At 38.9% G+C, this 25,852-nt stretch overlaps 1 protein-coding gene across 1 annotated transcript in view; it reads right to left on the minus strand.

Moving 5' to 3' along the window:
- Nucleotides 1-25,852, minus strand: part of BEND5 (BEN domain containing 5) — a 904,791-nt gene that overhangs the window by 55,918 nt on the left and 823,021 nt on the right. The window contains exon 11 of the mRNA XM_087960250.1: nucleotides 15,517-15,679. Within this exon, the coding sequence (XP_087816376.1) occupies nucleotides 15,517-15,679 (163 nt within the window). The remainder of the gene's footprint in view (nucleotides 1-15,516; nucleotides 15,680-25,852) is intronic.

Raw genomic sequence — 25,852 nt, forward strand, 5'->3', positions numbered from 1 at the left:
AAATGAATCTACTCCTCACAAACATCTTAAGCATCAACAAATTGAAATGGCCTGAAATTTGACACTTTCAGTCAGAAGATCATACTGTTTAAATATGAAAAATAAAGAAATTGGGTTGTTTTCATTGTGAAGAAGAATGTAGGAAAAATAGTATTTTGGTAGAATGCTGCCAAAGACCAAATAATATAAATTAGATTTCCCAGACAACCATTTAATATAATAGTCATCCCCATTTACTCTTCAACCATGGGAAAGGGGAGAAGGAGAAAATAAGATTCAGTTTTCACATTTCTTCACTGCCAACGCTGGTTTTCAACATTCAAAAGAATGTACAAATGGTATACAGACATCTGGAATAAACAGAAATAAAATTGATTATCATTGGTAGAAGAAGGTGGAAGAGCCTAATTATAAAAGCAAAGACAAAGCCAGGAGCTGACTCTGTAACAAATCAGTTGAACTGCTTACTGCAAGTTTCAAGTTAAGCAAAAGAAGAAAACCAACCAACGTTCACAATATTATCTTGACCATCTATCCACCATTTTCAAGACCAGTAGGAATCACTTTGGAGTCCTCATTAACAGAAAGTCAGAGGTATTCTGAATAAAATCAAGTAAGTTGTTTAAAAAGAATGTAAAAAAGGAGTGTCCGTGAAAAACAATCAGAAGAAAATTAATTCAGTGCCAGGACAATTTATGGTGACCGCCAAAAAAAGAAGGGATTGCCAAAAAACAAAACAAAAAAAACAACACAATTTCTCAGCATGAAACTTAACAAAGAATTTCAGAGAGCTGCTAAAAGAGACACAAAGCAATATTACAAATGTCTAAAAATTTCCAATTTGAAAGTTTCAACATTGAATTGGCATTCTAAAGGATGCCAGTGGACAGTTAATGATTATTTCGGACAAGATACAATAGAAAAAGGATATGAAAATCTGACTACAGATGAAGAAATAGTGGACAGAAGGTGGCTCCATGAAAAGCAGAGCAAACAACCGTGGCAAACAATGAAGAGTAGACTGGCTCTTCAAGCCTCTGGACAAAGAGAGAATTAGAGATTGTCCACAAGTACTCCAGACAGCTGCTCCTTGAGATGAGACTGCAAGACAGCAATCTCTGATGAGTTTTGAGCAATGAGTGTTGAGGACTAGCCATCTTGTTCAAACAAGAGTTGGCACCTTTAAAAAGACACTACATTTGCACATTTCTTTTTATAATGATATCTGGAAATTGCTTATTAACTACAATTCAGCTATTAAAAACTTTGGATCTGGATTGACAAGTCTGAAAACACTGGGTGAATCTGCCTTAAATTCTTAACGAAAGAAAAAATTAACTACATGCTTAAGACTACGTGCATTTTTTTTCATTAAAAATGAAATAAACAGCAAAAAAAAATTCAAGCTTTGATTTTTGAAAGTTATAAATGGATTAAGTGTTCAGATAAATTTGAAATAAGATTTTGGAATTAATTATGAAGAACCTTTCCTGTGGGAAAGTTGATTTATTTTGAAAATAAAAGAGATAAACAATTTCAAAAATTGGACCCTACTGGGAGCTAAAGATTTTAATTAAAGAAGAATATATAAATATGTTTAACAGCTATAGAATTATGCAATATATAACATGGGAAATACTGAAGGATTAAGGAATACTTAAGGAAGCAGGACAGAAATAGTATGGACGTTTTTAAATCTTGATGTTGAGCTTACTATAGAGAGCCAAGACAACAAGCAAACAGATGACAAAACACATCAATTAAGAGTTCTCAGTTGAGGCACAAATAACCAGAATAGGATGATAAGCAGTAAAGTGGATGGAGTCAATTACACTGGTGATGGATCATCATTGGGTCATCTGAAAGACCCAGATGAGGATAGATAATGATAGAGAAGGTCTATCTGTGGAGTCACCAAGAGTCTTGATAGTGTGATGTGTGTGTAACTCTTTACATGGGGAACGGCTGAGAGCACACAATGTGATTGTGATGTAGCAGAAAAACTATGACACATATAGATCAAGAATGCCTCCTCAGGAAATTTCAAGGCACCTGAGATGACCTCATCACAGCCACACCAGAAGCAGTTAGATGGTTAGCTTCCTTAGATATTGAACTATTGCTGATGCTTTATTTAAACTTATATTTGTACATCATTAATTGTATGACCTCTGTAGATGCCATATGCTAAATAAAATAAATTATGGGTCAATATGTGTGCATAAATCAATTTCTGATCCACTCGAGCACTATAAAACTACTGAATTGTTTATTCCCTATAAAAATGCTGCCTAAATCCATGGAACCCTTAAGAACCAAATGCTGAAGCCATGCAGCCCATATCCAGATTTCAACAGGAGCTGTCCTGTATTTGTGTCCTTTCCCTCACGGCAATTTCTCAGTCTAGAGGAATTTGTAAATGGTAACACACTGTTTCCTACTTAACATAGTCTAGGCAGCCCTATCTTTTTCCAGCTGGATAGGGAGGAAGTCAATTAATTTTACAAGAGAGCTGTTTTGGTTTCTGCAGTGTTCTCTTTTGTCTCGTTCATTTCTCTTGGGATGTCTAACCTGGTTCTCTGGTTGTCAGTGGGGTCAATTCGCAGACTAAGCGAGAGACCAAAACTCTGACTGATATACCTTTTGTTATTGTTTTCTGCCTGTACAAAGAGATTTACCCATGAAAGAGTTATATTTTCATATTGTACCATCTACATGGCATTCACATTACATTACAAAAGCAATTACTTCTTCATCTGTTAAGATGTAGAAGGCAGAGGGATGGCCTTGAGGAACAAGAGGAAGAGCAGCTACCAAGGCAACGATTAGATAAAGGGGGCCTAAGCCTGGACCAAGAAGGTAATGTTTTATTTATACAATTTATAAAGACATTTATACATTTATGCAGACTCCTAATTTGATTAACTGGAGGGCTGACAAAAGCTATCTCATAGAACTCATCAAAGATGTTCTTTATCTTGTCTTATTTTTAACTTAACATTGGAATCTTTGGCCTGCTTTATTAGCCAAATGGAGAACTTTTTGGGTGTAATATTGGCTGGAGTCAAACACAAAGCCTAATTATATGCCAATGATAAATCATGTGTTATTCATAATTATGCACATTATATACTAAAAATATTGATATTGCGATATTGTAATGGATTAGGTTATTCAATTAAACTGATTATAAACCTGAATTTTCAATGCTAATGCATTGCTCGTAAGGCACCTAAAGAAGAAGGCAGCACCTGCACCTTTTTCCTACGTGCATGCAATGTCATGAGACATGTAAACAGAGAAGAAGTCTGCCTTGCATCAACATGATGATTCTTTTGGCTGTTCCTAGGGATGCTAAGTTTCAAGTGTTATTTGAAGACTTTTTTTGTTGTTTGAATTATTTTAAATAATAGGGAATAGTAGTCCAAGAAATATTCTACATTTATAAATACAAATTTATTGTTCAAATCATACTTAAAAATTGACATAAGTAAATTGTTAAAAGGCCAATTCAATTTATGAAGAAAAATTCTGAAAATAAGTATTACTTTAAAATTGATAATTATTTACTTGAGCTCCTATGTCAAAATGTTAAAACAGTACATGATATACAGTACAGTTTTGTAATCTATCACAAAGTAGAGTTGTACTGAGCATGGAGTTTGGGTAAAAGTATTATACTGAGAAATTGGAAAATCTATATTATTTCAGATAATAATATAGGTTTTGAATAGATTTTGAATAGATTTTGAAAAAGTGTGATAACTGTCTTGGAAATATTTTTTTTTACTGAGCAAATGATGAAGCTATATATACTAATTTGGAATATATTTTGTGTGGTTTTACCATAGCATTTTATATTAATTATGCTGTAATGTTATATTTATTAGTAAATGAATGATTATTGACCAGTTTAATATATAAGTAGGTTTTTTTCTAATGGTCTTTCTATCATTTTGTTTTATTTTTTTCTTTTGGTTTCCATTTTTTTCTTTAACTTTATAGATTTTTTTATTTAAGGGTTTCTTTTTGTGTATGTTAACATTTTGTCTACATTTTGTATTTCAAAAATTAAAATTAATATTTAAAATATAAAATCAGTAAGAGGAGGCTGAATGAATATGGTCTATTAACTTGCTTTGTATTGATATCCATAGGATTATTAATATACCGGTATTATAATGTTCCATGTGATTTAAATATGTGAATGTACTCCAAATTTGGAACTTAGTACTATTTGAAGAATTATGCATTCATCAAGCATGGAGTGCAGCAAAAAAAGATTACTGTTCAGTGGTGGAAAGATAATGTGACTCCAGATTTACAATCTACAATTAGCAATATATGTTTTCTTTGGTCCTTAATAGTCTCTCTATTGATGCAATGGCAAATTTTGTTAATGCTATTCTGTGTGATCAAAGTTTAATGATGTGTTTAAACGTAAGAGTGAATAGTTTCAGATATCTAATATAATATGCTTTATTGGAACCTTTTATGTTTTTGCTTTGTCTTCTTTTCTTTTTCTCCTATTTTCTTCCTCTGTTTTTGTTGGCACGCTAAAGCAATTTTTAAATAAAGGATATGTTTCCAATTCAATATATTCAGTTTCAGCTGTTCTCATTTGCAGTTCTGTCTGTCTATCCATCCTTCCATCCATGCATCCACACACCAATAATTTTTGCCATAAGGGAAGACTGGCAGTGTATTGCTCCAAATCCTGGACTGGCCCTGCCATTAAGCAATATAAATCAATTGCCTTCAGCAAAAGACACTAGGACATGGTAGCAAGATGTTGGAGGAAAATGTTGTTTTAATACATTATGCCCTAATCTCTCTTCTCCAAGTTATCCTGCTGCTTTTCAATATCCTGGCAGATTCTTTCCCTTCAAAATAAATGAAGAAATAATCAACTACCATTCTGTTCAGCCTTGTTACATCAAATGGGAATGAGTTTTATTTGCCCCTCCCCCTTCAGTTTTGGCAGCTGCATTGCTATAAATTTCAGGGTTGTTTTTTTTTAAAGTTCTGATTAGGCAGATTTTATTTTATTATAATTTATTATTAAAACTGTACTCTGCTTTTCTATTTACATAGATGCTCAAGGTATTTAAGGTAATCATTGTGTTACTTTCATCACATAGGCCACTCTTTTCAAGTTATGTAAATAATTGATGGGGCAGATCTGATTTGCATAATTATACCCAGAAGGGACTTTGAAGTGCCTCCTTTCCCACTATATCTATGGTCGTGGCTATATACCCCAGAAGGCACTATTTCTTGTCTACCTTTAGCCATGAAAGCTCACTGGGTGACTTTGGGCCAGTCACTTTCTCTTAACCCAGCCAACGTCACAGACACTGGAGATTGCAGAGGGATATCAAAACAGACAAGACTGTGGATTCTGCATCTCCCGCCTCATTCACTTTGACACACCTGCCCCCATGAATGCCAATGAACACAGAATTAGAGGAGGGGGCACTATATAATGCTGAGTTGAGCTCTGCAAGCGTGACACAATAAGAATCTAATAAAGAAATAAATATACCCCACGTTCTCCTTCATTAACCATTAACCATTCTGCAGATAATATATGTAATGCAGCTTGCTGAAGGCACCGCAAAGAAGCACTCTGCATAGATAATGCTGTAATATTTAAAAAGAGGCTCATGTTTCTGAAAACACTGAAAGCACAATTAACACATAACAAGTTACAATGATTACAATGGAAGAGGATTAAATGAATTGCCCATTAACATAAAGCACAGCATAGCATCTTCACCGTGGTTTTGAAGGTGAACTGAGTACATCTATCTAGAAATGAAAAGAAATTATTCATTGATGATGCCCTTTGACTATTCATATGGTCCCATTGGCATAAAATCAGCTACAGAAGGCAATAAAGCCAATCCCAACAGAATACATCTACTTAATTGTACCAAAACCCTTTGTTGATAGATCAGTGCTGTAAAGAAAAGTGGGTCTCTTCTCTTTTTCCTAGCAATTTATAATCCACAGCAATCTGCATTTTCTTAATTCCATTGTTATAGCTCGAGGCCAGGGTGCAGATTATTTATTTAAGTTTTCAATGTCCTCGGCCCATCTTGGAAGAGGTGGTAGGGACGATTTGAATTGGTAAAAAATCACCCTTGGTTGCTATTACTATTATACCAAGCCACGCCTACAGCCACGCCCACAGAGCCCTGTGTTAGGTTAGACCAAGGGGTGATGGTTTTTTCCAAATCTTTTTCAATTGGAAATTAAAATATTTCTGATTCACTTCTGACATGGGGCATTCAGGACAGGCCATGGACACACACAAAAAGGGCACCACTCAGTAAAAACAGTGCACAATTGATCACATTTTCAAGAAAGTGATCTGGTATAGTACACATCATCACCTCAAGTGGCTTGTCCCTTCCTATGAAATCTTTATGTTTAGATTCTAAATTATCTAACTATGGAACACTTTGAGCTTGATTGTTTGTCTGCAGACATTATAGTTGTGGGAGTGTCATCTCTTGAGACTTTCAAGAAGTGATTGGACTGCCATTTATCAGAAATGGCATAGGGTCTCCCACTTGGGTGGGGGGTTTGGACTAGATGACCTACAAGGTCCCTTCCAACTCAACATGTTCTTGTTGATTGCTGATGTATCCCTGAGCTACATATATTCTCTTCTATTGGTTATCTAAAGCATATTTTGTGTTGCAATCTTTGGGGAAATGTCTGGTTTATTCTTTGTAGTTTTTGTTACATTCTACTACATGTCAAATATCAGAGGTATCAGTATCTTGTGTGATCATAGAAAAACTCCCACCAACCTTCAAATATCTAAAGCAGTACACTAATCTAAAAGAACAACAACTATAGAGAAATCAGTGAATATTGTGGGATGATTTACAACAGATTTAGTATCAAACAAATGTGGTACCTGGAAACTATCCTCAAGGGAATGCCAACATTATTACTGAATCTGTATAAAAATTCTTTGTTGATTATTGCTTTTACAATAAATAATCCCAGAAGGGAGTAACTGAACAGTTGTCATACTGAAGAATTTTGGAAATATGAAAATAGAAAAGATGAGGCATTTCCACAAATGGACAATAGAGTGCATCACAAATGAATGGGTAAGCCAAATTACAGTATATTCCCTTTAGGATACAAGACAGCAGATACCTGTAAAACGTAAAGATGTAAGGTTTATTGCAGAATTAAATTTCAGAGGTGGTGACCCCAAGGCACTAATCCTTCAATAAAGTTTTCATTAGATCTGCGTTACTGAATTTCTTTGTGGAACTGGCCAGTTTGATCTGTTAGCAGTCTAAGCGAATTTGTAGCTACCGTCACCACAATGTTTTCAGACCCCTCTTTCTTTCACCGACACTTTGTCATGCCTGAGAGCAGTGCCCCTCTTCTATAATCTATGATTCATTATTTAGAGATGAGTATTTCTTCCTACATACTACACTCTCTCAAGCTGGCCCTGGTCAAAAGAGATCCAAGCCAAAGGTTTATTGTAACCTTGTCATGGGATGCTGAACATCCTCCTCTGATTTATTTGTAAATAAATCCGATCTAATCTTGAATAACAATAAACAGAAATCTGCTTTCTCAATCTAAACTGTATCATACTACCATTTATGCAAATAAGAGAGGCATTTCAACTTTATATTTATTCTCCAAGGAGGAAAATATATTGTAATAAAGAACCTGGCTGCTCTGTGAAACTTTTTGTTCAAGTGGTTTTAAATATCTTTAATAAATTTTAAGTAATATCCATAGTGGAGGTTGAAGGAAGTCTATATTAATATATCTTCATTGACAAAGGAAAATGAGGAAAATGTTAGCTTTTTGATATGTCAGAGAGTGATTGAGATTAGAAACTGATTAAATTGTTCATGTAATGTAAAGGTTAAGGTTCCCCTCGCACATACGTGCTAGTCATTTCCGGCTCTAGGGGGTGTTGCTCATCTCCATTACAAAGCCGAAGAGTCAGTGCTGTCTGAAGACATCTCCGTGGTCATGTGGCTGGCATGATTAAACACCAAAGGTGCACGGAACGCCGTTATCTTGTTATAGGTGGTCCCTATTTTTCTACTTGCATTTTTACATGCTTTCAAACTGCTAGGTTGGCAGAAGCTGGGACAAGTAATGGGAGCTCACTCCGTTACGCGGTGCCAGGGGTTTGAACCACTGAACTTTTCTGATCGACAAGTTCAGCGTTTTAGCCACTGAGCAACTACATCCCCTAAAAAAATTGTTCATATACTTCTTTCTAAATCCCCACTTATAGAGATGGTTATTCTACTCTGTGGTTACAAATAAATGTTACTATATATGTATACATACATTTAAAAAGTGAAAGGAGTCCCTGCACATTTTATTCCATGATTCGTTGCCAATTATAGGGGGCAGTGCTTATCTTTGTTTCAAAGCCATTGAGCCAGAACTTTCCAAAGACATTTCTGTGGTCATGTAGCCAGCATGACATCACAGAGCATTATTACTTTCCTACCAAAGTGATACCTATTTATCTACTCACATTTGCATACTTTTGAACTGCTGGGTTGGTGGGATCTGGCACAGACCAGGAGCTCATCCAATTGTGTGGTGCTCAGGTCTTGAACTGGGGCTGCCAGCTTTCCAACCGACAAGCCCTGCATCTTAACTGCTGAGCCATTGTACCATCCCTGTATATACACATTCTTATATGCAGTATATCTTACTATATCTTCCTATTTGTCCAGCTAGACAATCAAGATAGCTAACAAGAAGAGAATGGAAAGGGGAATCTGAGAAGTATTGTAAAATATTGATTGCAAACCTAGCTTTTGAAAGAGCCTGGCTTCAATATGAATAAATCCAGCTGGAAACTAAGGCTTGTGTCCTATAACATATATACAACTGTTTCAAATGTTTGCTAATTTAGCAATGGAATCCCAAGATTATTGTATATATTACTTCTCAGAAGACTGTTCAGTACTTTTGAACTAACCACTTCACTTCTAGCTATAACATGTTTATAGCTTTCAATAACATGGTGAAATGTCCATTGAATATTGAATGTGAATGATAAGTGTACCCTTCTTTTGTTAAATATTTATTTGGAAATCTTTGTAACTCTATATTCATAGCTGTTAACCTTGAAAACACATTGCCAAGCACCTTTATAATTCTGTTGGCATGTTGATCATTCTTGAGTTAAATATAACCAATTTCTGTTTATTTTTCACTGACTCTTCTAACCTCAACAATCATTGGTGAGCCCATTAAAAATCTGTTGTGAAAAGCTCTGTGCATGTAAGGGGAATTGTTTGTCAAAACACACTGCAATAAGGGCCACAGGAAAAGGTCAATTGTGCACCACTTTATCTTCTTCATTGATGTTAAAGTGAGTAAGTTAGAGAGGAATAGAAGAACCCCAGTGCAAGGTCACTGGAAGGATGGCCTTGCTTTTGCAAATGGGAAATATGTGCCTTTGCTTACTATGTTTGGTGAGAAAGATCTTATCCTCATCCGCGTATACCTTATTATAGCAATTTTACTCATAATATGTAAGGCAATGTCAAATACTGAGCTTTGTACCCTGTAAAGAGGGCTTCTCCAGAGCAGGGGTTTCCAACCTTGGCAACTTTAAGACTTGTGGACTTCAACTCCCAGAATTCCTCAGCCAGCTGGCTGAGGAATTCTGGGAGTTGAAGTCCACAAGTCTTAAAGTTGCCAAGGTTGGAGACCCCTGCTCCAGAGGATTACCAAGAAAAATAATGTTACATCATCATGACACTTCATCCTGCACTTCTAATTCTGCTTATTGAGATTAGATTGATGGCTTCTTTTTTCCCTTGCATCTATTATCACATTTTTATAATTGCTGCCTCATATATTAAAGGAATCAATCAGTCAGAATAAAGCTGGACAGGACTTGGAGGTCTTCTAATCCAACCCCCTGCTCAAGCAGGAGACCTTATACCATTTTAGACAGGTGGCTGTCCAGTCTTTTCTTAAAAATCTCCAGTGATGAACCTACCCACAACTTCTGGAGGCAAGTTGTTGCACTGGTTAATTGTCCTCGCTCTTAGGAAGTTTCTCCTTAATTCCAGAGTGCTTCTCTCCTTGATTTTTGGTTGCTGCTGCAGACTACTGGCTTGTGTTTAAGTGATCATCTACTAGGATTCCAAGGTCCTTCTCATAATTACTGTTTTTGAGAAAGTTTTCACCTAATCTGTATTTGTACCTTTCATTTGCCTGCCTAGGTGTAAAACCTTGCTTTTCTCTGCATTAAATTGAATTTTGTTGAATAGGGCCCATATTTCAAGTCTGTCAAGATCTTTTTGGATCCTGAGCTTGTCTTGGCTATTCTTGCCAGCTTAGGGTCATCTGCAAATTTGATGACTTCCCCTTTTATTTCCTCATCCAGATCATTTATTAAAAATATTGAAGATACTTGGCCTAAGATGCAATCTTGTGGTGCTTACTTCCCTCCATGTAGATGTAGTACCATTAAGGACTATTTGTTGAGCATGGTTGATTAGCCAGTGTACTAATATTTCAAGTTCACCCTGTTTGTTCCCTAAACTTTGAATATTAGCGTATAAGCATTTGAGTCCTTTATGGATCTTGGGTATGTTTCTTATATCTCCTACTTTGTAACTGGGATTTCCATCCTTCCCATCACTCTCTATTTCATTCTGATTTTCTTTTTTTTTCTTTCTCTTTACTCTTTACCTCCTTATGTGATTGGTTACCTAGTGATTTTTGCTTGGAATTAGGTTCTAAAGGTCATGAAGATTGGCCCCACTCACCCCTCAACTTTAGCTTAAAGCCCTTTTGATAAGATGAGCCAGCTGTTTTCAAATATATTCTTTCCAGTTCTTGTGAGGCACAGTCCATTTAAAACTAAAACTAAAAGTCTAAAATGATATGAAATGTGGGAGTGCACTGAGACCTGCAACACCAGTAAAAAGCCACTGTCCCAGGCATAAATCATCAGGAGGGGGAAGGAGAGGAACAGGGTTTAGCCAGAGCAGGAGGAAAAATGAGGTGATAGAGGGTACAGAAAAGTGAATAAAAAGAATGCAGTGCCTTATTCATAAAGGGTGATCCTACAGCACTCTTAATTCTTGATGAGGAGGTAACCCAGAGAGACTATGGAGCAAAAAGGAATGTCTTTCATCTGTTTATAGCAGGAAGATTAATTGTTGCCTTCAGTACTGAAGAAAATAGAGGGGAGGTGGATCAACCCCAGCCTATTTAAAGCTATAAAATGAACATATTCTCCCCTTCGTGGCTATTACCTGCATTTTCATGATAATCACTGCCCATAATCACTACCAAACCAAAGCTTTAAAGATAAACATGAAACAGTGCCTTGACTTTTATTTCACAATAACAAAGAAACATAAAATTACTGCTGCTAAGAATACTTTCAGAAAAAAGGAAAACCATTGCCACAGGAGGGCACTTTAACTACAGAAAAATGCTGGCTAGGCTGTTTAGGAATAACTCAGAAATGAAGATCAGGGAGGAAAAAGAAAACTCTTCAGTTATCTTCATGGTTAGGGTGATGACCATTGACTATAGGAATACAGAAAGATGTAGTAAGCCAGTAGAAGAATTTATATTCCTCTATTCATTTATAAAAATATAATCCGTTTTTGGAGTTATAGTTACATTTATATCTAAGCTAGCAGGCTACAATCTAGCTATATATTTAGACACACACACACACACATATAAAAGACCATGGAGTTTATGTGGAGAGGCTGCAGATGCACACACACAAACACAACCACGTATACAAGGGGTTGTATGGGGAACATGAGGAAATGTTGAGGATTTGAAGGTTAACCTACTTAATTTACATTTTGCAAATTTTGAAATGCATCTACTTGGGCTGCAGTTCTCTAATCAAAATGTACATAGAAGAATGGGTATATTTGGGAAGTTTAAATTCAAAGGTGCTTATAGCACACACAAGTGGATTATAAAGAGAGAACTGTGCACCAAAATATTTTTGGTATATTTTGTAAACAAGGGGAGTACATTTTTGCATATTTTTGAGCATATGAACAGAAAGGGGACCCAGTGGTTTGGAAAATTGTAGGAGAGAGAGAAATGGACTGATCTGTCAGTCTTTCATACACCATGTTTCATTTCAAATGAAAATCTTGAGCCATAATGATGTCAGTGCCATTGGATCCAAATCCATCTTCTAGGTCATACCTATATAATTTATGATCTGCCAATGCATTAGCCTACCTGACAGTTCACCAGGGATTTGGCAGTTCATCTGGAATTGCTGAAATAGAAAGCAGAGCTTGTAAAGCAATTGACTGATCAATATATATGGGCAGGGAGGGGAGGGGGTTGAATTGGGGTGCAAGTTTCTTGGGTTTCACTAAAAGGACTCCCTTACTAAATTGGGTCTCACTAAACTCCCTTACAAATTTGTGCATTTTACCTTGAAGGAGAAGCATTTATGATATTCTTGCAACTTACTCCATAAATGTTACTAGATCAAGATATTTTATGTGGGTAAAATATACTTGGATTTGCCATTTCTATTGGAATTCCTCTTCAATACATTCCAGTCCAGGGTAGGGTAGGGTTTTTGTTTTTGTTTTGCCTGTTTTACAAAACTCAATGTGAGCATTAGGATGCAAAGAATGCTTGCCACCAAATCTTCATCACCTGCACTTTGGAAATAATTCAGAAGACTTTTTAAGTTTGTCCAGCTTCAATGTTTAAAGTTAGCAGGCACATCAATAAGCCAGACACGAACAAACTGGGGCTGAAAGTGCATTTCTCAGACAGAGCTGGCAGCTGCCTTGGCTTATTGGCAGGCCATTTATCATGTCAAGAAAAATATTGATGGTTTTCAAGATTCACAATTGCTCTGGCCCAGGGCTGAAGAAATGCTGTCTTCCAAGGAAGCTTTGAAAATGGAACCAAACCATGATGTTCTGTCTCAACAGAAGGGACAAAGTGAAAAAAGCAACATGAATCTCAGACTTGGCAACTTTACAACCTGTAGACTTCCAGAGTTCCTGACTTCCAGACTACTCCAAAGACTTTATGGAATAGCCAGTTGTTTCATAAACCTTATTTATTTATTAAACTTATATGCCACCATCTCACTGTCAAGTGATTCAAATCTTATGAGGATTGATGCCAACCAAATTCTTGGGGAATGCCTGTTTCTCTATTATTGCCCTGTAATCTGTAAATGTGCACTCTCATTTACAATATGGAGCCTCACCTTCTGCTTTAACATTCAAAATGATGAAACATAGCAGAACCCAGCATGCACTCTCCAAACCCCAAACAAACTAAAAGGAATTGCATGCATCGTTTCCTCATTTGTACCCCACATATCAGTCAAAACATTAGTTTCCTTCTTTTTTTTATCTACAAATGTTTTAATGGGATGGGCCCTCTTTCAGCCAGTTGCCAGGCTAAATCTTCAATTTGACATGGTTATTCTACTGTTGTTATTAATACAGACCATTTCTGTAGACGGTTACTATCTTTAAAGTCCTACACATAACTCATTGCCTTTTAGATGAACATTGCCCTTTCATTTACACTAAAGTGTAGAGGGTGTTACTAATAGGAATTTAACATTTACTAAAGAATTACTTTAACAGTAGGTTTAACAGCGTTTATATTATTCTTTCAACACCCAAGAGTTCACCGATCAGTTCCGTCTGCTTAGTTTTCTTCTAATTTGTTTCCATGTAAAAGAATTTTAAAAAGAGAGAAACGCACATAGAAAGAGAAAAATGTTTTTTCTTGTAACAGAAAAAGAAAATCAAATCCTTTATTGAGATTTCTTATATTTTTTAACTTCTTATTAAAGCAATTTTAAAATGTCAAGCAATGTCCCTTTATGGTATATATCCATTTGCAATGCATGGTAGGGTATCACTACCTGTAATTTCTTGTGAATGAGAAAGCACAATTAGAGACTTTAAGGAGTCTCGTGAGAAAATTAGTAAGTTTCACAAAGGAACACACACACACACACACACACACACACTGAGGGAGGGAGGGAGGGAGAGAGAGAGAGAGAGAGAGAGAGGAAAAACTCACTTAACAAGAGAAATTTGGGGCTCAGTTGTGATTGTAAGCCAAGGACTACCTGTAATGCACCATCAAAAATAAAGAAACATTATATGGAAGAGAACTGGTGTTGAAGGAGTAAGTTCACTCCACTCCCAACTCAATGAGAGTGGCACCACCTGGATTCCACCCCCCCCACCTTTTGGATTTAATCTGAAGGAATTTAAAAAAAAACCAGCTGTGACAGCCTCCCTCCCTTTTAATGACAGCTAGGAGGACACCACCACCCCCAAAATGGCTAACCTTGTTATTTCTGCCTATATGCTGCCAGTTCATCAGAGTTAACCAATATAGTTGATTTCATGAATAGTATTTTCCAAACATGATTATCATACTGCAGTTCAGGAAAAGTGAGAATTTTCTTCTTAGCAGTAAGAAATGGACAATACAGGAGACCATTTTTGGCATTAATATGTGGATTATTAAGCTTATATTTTCCATATCCACCTGTTCCAATCAGCTTGTGATAGTTTTGGAATAGCAGATCAACTATGTCTATGGAAATCAAATTGCGGCCTCAGCCATTCTGAACATCACCACAACATATAATAATTCCTATCTATATTTTAATCTCTGCTCTCGCTTTCTGATAGTGATAATGTATGAAGCAAGAGGGATGTAGTTACATATGTATAAGTTGAGCCCGCATGGACATAAAGAGGCCAATCTGGTCTCATTCCTCAAAGGGGGAGGAAATAATTTTTTTCAAGAAAGAGACAAAAAGATAACATAACCAAAAGAAAGATACCTTTCTGTTATACTCATTAGCATTTTCTCCCACAGACTAAAATTGTTTCTTAGCAACTTTGGCCAAGGCTCAGAAGAGATTTAAGAGACAACAAATTTACCACTTGTCACACAATGTGGTATACATTTAGATCATTCTGCTTGTATGAAGAATGAGCAGATGGGGATAAATTTTTTTGCACAATATATTGTCCCAAAGTATATAAGAACAGTTTAATAATCTTATATATAAGGATAACTTAAGGCAATTCCTAATAAGATTTCCTGTCCCCTTTCTCTGTCTCCCTCTCTTTAATCCACATGTAGATCTCCTGAAATCTTCTCAGTAGATTTGGGAACCACACTGCACAAACTGGCCCAAAGGGTTGAGAGGGAAGAAGGAACCAGACATCATAAAGGAAAAATCTTCCTGGTTTGGTAGGTGAACCTTGGCAAACTTTCCCAGAAGGGCCTTTTGGAGATGAAGTTCCATGCAGAAGAAATGTTTCCTTGAGAAACCTCATTTAATAACTTTTTCTAAGTCACTGTCATCCCATTAATCCATTTCCTAAGACAGAGTTATTACAAAAACTAATTCCTAAGGATTTGGTTTACCTTCAGTTTCCGGATCTTGTCAGAGCAAAGAGAAATTTATTTAAAGGATACATGTTTCTTCTGAATATGGGATTGTAGAACTGGTTCCTCCAACTATGTAGCTGTAAAATGAGACTTCCAGTGTATAGCAGTAAGAAGTGTCATCCAGTAGACCACCAAGGAAGCGACGTCCTGTCCCTGCCTTAACAGCATCTCGATTGAAGGAAGTACTTGACTGGTAAGAAAAAAATGAAAGTGGATGAAATGAGATTTTGAATTGAGAGGAGTTTCCCCGTACCAGGAAGTTAAGTAAATTCTATATGCCAAATCACATTTCTGTCAACTTGCTTAAGCACCAAGAATTTCATAAACAGCTCTTGTGTAGTAAATCTTATAGAGATCCAGCATGAAATGCACTAAGTCTTCCATGTATGTAGACATTTTTATTAGTTCTTTATCCGTAGTGGGATTCAGATTTTTTTTACTGCTGGTTTTCTGGGTGTGGCTTGGTGGGCATGGCAGGGGAAGGATACTGTAAACTCTCCAGTCAGAGGTGGTATTTGCTGGTTCTCCAAACTACTCAAAATTTCCACTACAGGTTCTCCAGAACTGGTCAGAACCTGCTGAATACCACCTCTGGTTCTTTTGTTTAACTCTTCCCAATTCCCTTTCATAAAATCCAAATAAAGCACCAATTCTGTGATGCAATTGTGACATGAATAAACAAACTGAAACCAGTTTCCTTGCAAGAATGTTGATAAAGTTGTGTGTAAGTAAAATAAATAATTTGTAGGAGATATTCACTGGGAACATAGAAACCAGGAGGTTAAGCCACTCCCCTCTAGTATTGTGGTCCAATCCACTATGTACTTCTTTGGACATGCAATTACAGGTATACATCACCTCTCAAAATTAAGTTTTAAGATTGGATTCTAAGGAGAAAATGTACTGAAATTATAATTATTACAATTGTTGGCACTTTCTATATTGTTAATAGACTTTTGCATACATATTAAAAGAATTGTCTTATTTTATTTTTAATTAGGTCTGTGTATACAGAAGCAAATTGATAAGATTGGAAAGACACCAAGGCAGAACATGAAATGCTATACATTTTTATCTCAATGTTGCCATGCATTCAATAAAAGTATTAGGTGTTATTTCAAGCTGACCTGCATAAAAGGGATACATGTTTTAGGAAACATTTTGATGTTTTGTACTCCTGCATATTTAACTGCTGCTCTATTGTTTCCAGTTCAGTAATTATGATACCTGAGTACTCTAAGACTCCAAAGGTCATGTAAATACTTAGCATTAAAGAAATACTGTATCTGTGCAAAGAAAGTGTTGTGAATGAATAAAAGTAACTAAGCCTAAAATGCAAAGCAGGTTTTGAAGCCTGCACACTGATTGGTCCTTAAACAACGAACAAGGATTGGTCCTTAACAAGCCCCTGATTGGCCAAATTTAGGACACTTCTTATTGGTTATTAGTTGAACTTGATGCACTTATTATTGGTTAAATAGGGTAGCAGCCAACCCTATAAAAGGGGCTACTGCTGCCCATACCCTTGCTCTGTTCTGTACTATTTACTGTTATTAAAGGTTGAAGTCACTGGTCAGATGTCTGGTCTCCATTATTTCCCAAACGTAACAGAAAGAATTCTGAAGTCATATCAGATTAACTGTCCCATTTAATCTATTTTTTCTGCTACTATCTGAACCAATATAGTGCATTCCTCCAAAGCAGTTATGGTTTTGGATCATACTGTGAAGAAATAACAGAGAAAATCCTTTTTCTAGAATACAGGTAAACTATTGACAATGCAGTAAAAGACTTCTCTTCCCATCAGATTCCCTTGAGGCCAAATGTCTTTTCAGCAGCCTGGTTGGGGTGTGTTTGTGTGCCCAGGTGTTTGCCTGGCTAGTGGTGTGGAGATTTTTTTGTTTGTGAGTACAGGCTTCCAAATAATTGACAGTCTGGTGGAATCATCTCTTCTATTCATGCTTTCAGGTCTTTTTTCAATCTCTATGGCTTCTCTGATAATTCTGTGGCTGGGGTTTTCTATAGTGGCTAGGGTTTTGGTGCCATTGAAGTTGATGCTATGACCTGTGGCTTTCATGTGTTGGACTAGTGAGGAAGTGTGTTCCAGCTTTTTTACTGCATTTTTGTGTTCATTCAGGCGGGTACTTATTCTTCTATTAGTCTGTCCAATGTACGTGGCCGGGCATGAGGCACAGGGGACTTCGTATATGCCTTGGTTTTCCAGGTCAATTTTATCTTTGGGGTTTCTAAGGATGGCTGCTATTTTTCTGTCTGTTTTGAAGGCAGTCTTGATGTGATGCCTGTGTAGTATCTTACTGATTTTGTCTGTAGTACCTCTTATGTAGGGCAGGACAGCTGTTCCATAGGTCTGTTCATCTTCTAGGTCTCCATTATGTCTCAGTGTGTTTTTGTGGATCAAGCCGGTGATTTTGCTTTTGTGGAAGCCGCTGGCTGTCAGTACTTTAGTCAGGGTGCATAGTTCAGTCTTTATGTGTGTCTTGTCTGCCAGGCGTTTGGTTCTAGCAATTAGGGTTTTGGCCACGGAGTTTATCTGTGCTGGGTGGTGTTGGGATTGGGCGTTGAGGTAGCGGTTGGTGTGTGTTTTCTTCTGGTATATGGTGTGTCCTAGTGTGCCATCTGTTTTTTTGTAGATTAGTACATCTAGGAATGGTAGTTGTTTGTTTGTTTCCGTTTCCATAGTGAACTTGATTTTGGGGTGTGTGCTGTTTAGGTGTTTTAGGAAATTGTTTAGGTTTTCTTTTCCATGGGGCCAAATCACAAATGTGTCATCGATGTATCTTAACCATAGTTTGGGTTTGTGGGTGGCATTAGCCAGGGCTCTGGATTTGAATTCTTCCATGAACAGGTTTGCAATGACGGGTGACAGTGGTGATCCCATAGGGGCTCCTTCAATTTGCTTGTATCTTTGTCCTTTGTATATGAAATATGTGTTGGTTAAGCAGTGTTCTGTTAGTTCCATGAGGTGTTTAGCTGGTTGGTATTTATTTTTGATGATTTCAAGAGTTTCTTTTATCGGGACTTGAGTGAATAGTGAAACCACGTCGAAACGTACAAGAAGATATATATACTGTAATTGAATCGATAGATTTAATTTAGATTTAATTATTTATAAATAATTATATAACTATTCCTTACATGGTCTGTTAATTTTTAATGCAATTTGTTACCACTTTATCAAAAAAAAAAAACATAGGAGGTATACAGATAGTTAATAATTTCCTTTTTTCTGTCATTTCAGTTATATGTTGAGGAGTTTGGGGAGATTGAAATGTTGTATGTTGGACTTAGTCAAAAATTTAGATAAACAAATTTTGATTGGAATTTTAAGAAGAAGTTGTTCTTTTGTCCTTTTCTGAAAGTGACATTTATTCTATCATTTGGGGGGAGGGGGACTAAAGGGGCATTCATAAATTATGTCATACATTTATATGTGCATGTATAGGAGCAAAATCAACACTGGTAACCTGAAGTGAGGTCACTGGTTAAAATAGATAAAATATCTGTGTAGGAACAAAGATTGAGGAAGAGAATGTCACACACCATGAAATCTGGAGATTCAGGCAATTTAAATTAGCATAAAGATTTATTGCAAGCTTAAACTCTCTACAAGAATCTGAGCTACTAATGGTCAAGAAAGAATTAAGAAGGAATTCAAGGTGGGCTGGACTTAAATCTCTTGTGGATGTGCAGGGACTCATGACTAACAATGCATTTGACCCCTCCTTTAGTTTCAGCCTGGTCCTACAGAGAATAAAAAAGCTTGATATCTACATTTTTATCAATGCTGTAGGTAAAATGGACAACTAGCTGCATTGTAATCTAGCTGCATTTTGTAAACATACTTTTTCTTCTAATCTCTTCTTTCTACTGAATAATAGTTAGCAAATTCAAGAATCAGAACTAAATATTGCTGCATACTGTTCTAACTATTTTATAAAATATCTTTAAATGGTCTAATGTCCCAGGAGAATAAATTCCTAAGTTGGGACATCACAACTGAAAACCTCTATTTTTGGTTTCTACCAACTTCAACTCAGGCTGAGAGGTTATCAGAAGGAAAAAAAACTGATTGATGGCCATAGATAGTGGCAGGTTGGACAGATGTTCATGGACCATTCTACATGTTGTGAATGAATAAAAGTAACTAAGCCCAAATGCAAAGTAGGTTTTGGAAGCCTGCACATTTGATTGGTCCTTGAACAGCGAACAAGGATTGGTTCATAAAAGCCCCTGATTGGCCAAACTTAGGACACTTCTTATTGGTTATTGGTTTGAACCTTATGCACTTATTATTGGTTAATAGGGTAGCAGCCAACCCTATAAAAGGGTTACTGCTGCCCATAACCTTGCTCTGTTCTGTTCTATTTACTGTTATTAAAGAGTTGAAGTCACTGGTCAGATGTCTGGTCTCCATTATTACCAAACTTAACACTGGCGACGAGGATGGGATGCGGAGACCGAAGAGCTGACTGATCTACAGAGCAACCAACAGAGCACGTGGTCGAACACGCATCATCAACGGCAACATGACCAGCGGTGCCGTGCCACCCGCTCCATTTGACCCAGAAACCGAAGACTGGGAATCGTACATGGATAGATTCCAGATGTTTCTGGAGACCAACAATTTGAAAGACGCAACAACCAGCAAAAAAGAGCTATATTTCTAACCCACTGCGGCCCTACCATGTTTAAAATGGCAAAATCACTTGCCAAGCCAGCCAAAGTAAAAGCGATGGACTGGGACGTCCTCGAGCCTTTGCTATGGGCCCACTACGTGCCCACCGTGCCCACCTTAGTCAGAAGACACGAATATTACCAGAGGGACCAGCGGAAAGGCGAAAGCCTTGCCAACTACATCGCAGACCTCCACAACCTTGGAGGCCTCTGCGGATTCTCTGATTTAGAAGAAGCCCTCCGAGACCGCCTGGTTCTGGGCCTAGAAGACGGCACGATCCAGAGCAAAATCATGGCTAAGGGGGACATCAGCCTCACCGATGCCTTAAAGAAGCCACTGCAGCGGAGGCGACCAAGAAGTCGGCAGCCGAATGCGCCGCACCAGCGCACCGCTACGCCAACTCGCCAAAGATACTCGCCCGCTCAGAGAGACACCGGTATCGACTCACCACGAAGACCTAGAATCCCCATCAGAAAGCGATGAGGAAGAGGTCAACCGACTCGAACGGAACGAGACCAGTTCACACAACCCTCATCTCGACCATGTGCAGGATGTGGGGCGAATCACCCATGATCCAGCTGCAAATTCCTCGACGCACTCTGCCGCGCTTTGCGGGAAAAGAGGTCACATCGCAAAGGTTTGCAGAAGCAAACAAAACTCAACTCCAAACCCCGACAGGCGAATGCCAGTCTTCAGAATTCTTCGCACACACCGAAACAAACTGAATCACCAATGGGGAAGCCACTCCTACAGAAACAAACCGTCCACCACTTCCACCAGGCGGGAAGAAACCAGGCGGAAGAGACCCACCAAACAATTACCATAGGCCACGCCTCATCCCTTGATGCCGGGAAAATCAGAGTAAAGGTCGCATCGAAAACAAACCTTGTGTAATGGAGGTGGACTCAGGATCATCCCTCTCGATGGTGTCCTGGAAGACGCTTCAACAGCTCATCCCGACGATTCGCTGCCAAGACCTAAACCCTCAAAGGGTTATACTCAAAGATTACCAGGGTAATCGAATTCCTGTTGTCGGGTCCCACGATTCCAGGTCTCTTTCAAGGACCGCACCGTCGCACTGCCACTGACTGTCGTGGACCGTGACTGGCCTAGTCTTTTAGGCCTTCAATGGTTCAAACCGCTTGGAATCACTGTGGCGGAGTCCACCATGCCGAGAGCAACGATTGGGAGGAAGCCCTCGTGCAAGAATTCCAAGACGTTTGTGAACGGACTAGGCAAGTACAAGGGGACCCGATCTCATTTAACTTGAACCCTGAGGTAGCACCCATCCGCCTTAAGCCGCGTCGGGTGCCGTTCGCCCTGAAACCTAAAATCGATGAACAACTCGATAAGCTAATAGAACAGGGCGTGCTGGAACCCACCGACCACGCCCGGTGGAAACCCCAATAGTGACGCCTATCCAGCCTGATGGGTCACTGAGAATTTGCGGAGACTACCGGGCCACCCTAAACCATGCACTTCAGCAAAGTGCGTATCCAGTGCCGGTAGTGCAACACCTGCTCCATTCCCTGGGCGGCGGGAAAGTTTTCGCTAAATTAGATCTAGCGCAGGTGTATCAACAACTGCCTGTAGATCCAGCCACCGCGGAGCGCAAACTATCGTCACGCATAGGGCGCATTTAAATGCAACCGGCTCCAGTTCGGGTGAGCGCGCTCCAGGAATTTTTCAGAGCTTAATGGAAAGGCTGTTACAAGGAATAAGAGGGGTCGTGCCGTATTTCGACGATGTACTCATCGCTGCTCCTAACAGAGACATTCTAGAAAAAGCGACTCTGAGTGGTTTTACAAAGGTTCCAAAACGCAGGCCTCAAAGTAAAAAAAAAATAAATGCCAGTTATGTACCGAAAGGGTGGAGTTTTTGGGATACCTCCTGGACAGTCAAGGAATCCATCCCACTGAGGACAAATTAAAGGCAATTAAGAAGGCCCCCACTCCAAGGAACAAGGCAGATCTACAGGCGTTCCTTGGACTTATCAATTTTTATAACGTCTTTTTTACCCAATAAAGCAACGGTAGCTGAACCATTACATAGACTCTTAGACAAAAAAGCAACATGGGTTTGGGGACAACGTGAACAATACGCTTTCCAACAAGTAAAGAAACTGCTAACTTCTGATTCTGTACTTATGCAGTACAACGAGACGCTACCGTTAACTATTACTTGTGACGCCTCACCTTTTGGGGTTGAAGCAATCCTGGCCCACGTGTTACCGAAAGGGCAGAAGCTCCCATCGCGTTTTTCACGAACTTTAGCTAAAGCTGAAAGAAATTATAGTCAGCTGGATAAAGAAGCTTTAGCTATTGTGGCCGCAGTTAAAGATTTCATGAATATGTGTATGGACGATGCGTTTACAATAATTACTGATCATAAACCACTACTGGGGATTATTGCGGGTAATAAACCAACCCCGTATATATTGTCCCCAGAATGACCCGCTGGTCTGAATTCATGGCGCGTACAACTACACCTTGCAACACCGCCGGGAAAATCAATTCTCCACGCTGATGCATTGAGCAGAACACCGCTTCCAGAATCGGTTGAAGATCCAGCCCCAACCATCACAACGTTGCAAATTGAGACTCTACACGCGCCGCCATTGACGGCGAGACGTGCCCTCGAGACAAAACGAGATCCGGTCCTGCAATACATCCTACGCTGGGTTAAGCGGGGTTGGCCAAAAGAACAGCTATCACCTGAATGGGCGCCTTTTAAAGCCCGCCAAACCGAACTGTTTTCTCAAAAGGGTTGCATTTTGTGGGGCGATAGAGTCGTAATCCCAGGCAAACTGCAACAAACTGTTTTAGCGGTATTGCACGACGGACATCCGGGCATCGTGCGGATGAAAGCACTCGCACGCGAGCTACGCCTGGTGGCGGGAATTGACAAAAGAATCGAGGCCTGGGTCGCTACTTGTCAACGTTGCCAAGGCGTCAGCAACGCCCCACCTAAAGCAAGCCCAACTGAATGGGAAACTCCGAGGGGACCATGGTCCCGTATTCATATTGACTTTGCGGGGCCTACAAAGGGCACACTTTCCTTATTACAGTCGACGCCTATTCAAATTGGCTCGAGATCCATCGAATGAACACAACTACAACGGACTCAGTTATCAACAAATTAAACAGGTTATTTGCCACACATGGTTTTCCTCGGACGTTCTCGTCTCGGATAACGCCCACAGTTCACAGCATTACCATTTGAACAATATCTTGCTGACCGGGGCATCCGCCATGCGCTAACCTCGCCCGCGCACCCTGCGGCAAACGGACGTGCAGAGCGCATGGTACAGTTTGTAAAAAGACCCTCCACAAAATGGAATTCGGAAACATCGATGAGAAAATCAATCGAATTTTTATTGTTGCAGCACATCACGCCCCAGCGTTACCAACAAAACGCCCGCCGAACTTCTTATGGGCGGAAACTACGATCGCACCTTGACTGGCTCCACCCCGCATACGCACCGAAAAGCCTTTGGCTCCAGCAGCAAATGTCGGGAATTTAAGGTAGGCGATTTAATCTTTGCCAAAAACTTCTCCGGCGACCCTTATGGATACCCGCAACCGTTACCCACCTCACAGGGCCTAAATCTTACTGCCTGCTAACAGACGATGGGAGGGTGTGGAACGCCACATAGACCAACTCCGTTCGAGATTACCACCCAGCGCCCATGGCTCCCGGGTTCACCAACTGAGGGGGAGGAAATATCGAGGAAATTGACTTCGATATGACGGATAGCAGGCCAACGGAAACCCTACGGCCCAGCGAAGTACCGGGGATTGAAGCGGGAGGGAGTTGACTTTTCCAGGGGACTTGAACACGGGGAAACCGAACTGCGAAACCCGAAGAAACACTGATTGGCGGAGACAACCACAACGGAAGCAGCACGGAATCACCGTGCAGCGAAACGGAACTTAATAGTGATCATCCAAACGCTCCACTGGAACCGGACGAGGACAAAACCGGTGGAGCCACGGAAATCATCCAGACAGACCAAGCGGCCTGTCTATCTTGAAGATTTTGTTACAGCTCCCCTCAAACGGAACCCAAGGGAGGGTGTTGTGAATGAATAAAGTAACTAAGCCCAAATGCAAAGTAGGTTTTGGAAGCCTGCACATTTGATTGGTCCTTGAACAGCGAACAAGGATTGGTTCATAAAAGCCCCTGATTGGCCAAACTTAGGACACTTCTTATTGGTTATTGGTTTGAACCTTATGCACTTATTATTGGTTAATAGGGTAGCAGCCAACCCTATAAAAGGGTTACTGCTGCCCATAGCCTTGCTCTGTTCTGTTCTATTTACTGTTATTAAAGAGTTGAAGTCACTGGTCAGATGTCTGGTCTCCATTATTACCAAACTTAACACTACAGGGTTTTAAAACTGAGCACCTACATTTTGAAATGAGCTGTGAAATGGACAACGAACTAACAACGAACTAATGGATGACTGATCCTACATAATGTGACATTTAACAGCAGAATGTTCATTTCAGTATCTTGGCCAGAGGTGGTATTCAGCAAGTTCTGACCAGTTCTGGAGAACTGGTAGTGGAAATTTTGAGTAGTTTGGAGAACTGGCAAATGCCACTTCTGACTGGAGATTTTACTGTATCCTTCCCCTGCCATGCCCACCACAGAACCGGTAGTAAAAAAAACTGAATTCCACCACTTGGCCATTTTCAATAGAAACCTGTTGAATAACACATAAGTAAGGGAAGCCTCAGGTTTTAGGAGCATGGATACAGCAAAGTGACCCATTCCTTGGGAACCTTAGAAGCCGCAGTTCCTCAAAATCCCTATTCAGGCATCTCTTATTTGACATGCTTGAATTCAGGCCTATTATCAGATATTCTGCCTGAATCTTAACCTACTACATTCCAATGTCCTTCCTTATTATTCCAGAAACTGGAGCTAATGCTCAGGATATTAATTCATCTCTTGTGTGTCTGAACTATCCATTTGATTCTTGTTAATAGACAGTTATGGAAGTTAAATCACATGACTCTTTAAATGATTACAGGAGAGTGTCCAGCAGCTTTTTCTAATTCTAATGTTAATGGGAGAGAACTAGCCTTAAATCAATACCAAAAAAATCTATTTAAATCATGTAATCATGACATTCCTTCAGAAGATGAGTAAACAAAAATTTTCTGAGTAACATTTCATAGCCTATTAACTAATTTACTAATGCTGTTTGTGGAGATTTAAGTACTAATGTGTTATAGGATTCATTATTATTTAATAATAAACATAGTTTTCCTGTGAAGGCAACTTCATCTAATATATAATAGCTTTACCAAAGCTAAACATCATGTTTACCAAAGCTAAACATCATGTTTACCAAAGCTAAACGAATTAAGTACCCTGTCTGATAGAGTTGAAAACATAGAATCATCCATTCACTCAATAGAAGACCGCTAACAGATATTAATACAGTCGAGAAAATCCAGAAATATTTCATGAGAAGAGTTCTCCATTCCTCTACTCGTAGCAGAATACCTTATGCCACCAGACTTGAAATTTTAGACCTAGGCAACCTAGAACCATGCTGCCTTCGGTCCGATCTAAGTATAGTACATAAAATTATCTACTGCAATGTCCTACCTGTCAATGAATACTTCAGCTTCAACCACAACAATACAAGAGAAC

Source organism: Notechis scutatus, chromosome 3 (assembly GCF_049901735.1).
Source record: "Notechis scutatus isolate UNSWTSFEM ecotype Mainland chromosome 3, rNotScu1.2, whole genome shotgun sequence".
NCBI lineage: Eukaryota > Metazoa > Chordata > Lepidosauria > Squamata > Elapidae > Notechis > Notechis scutatus.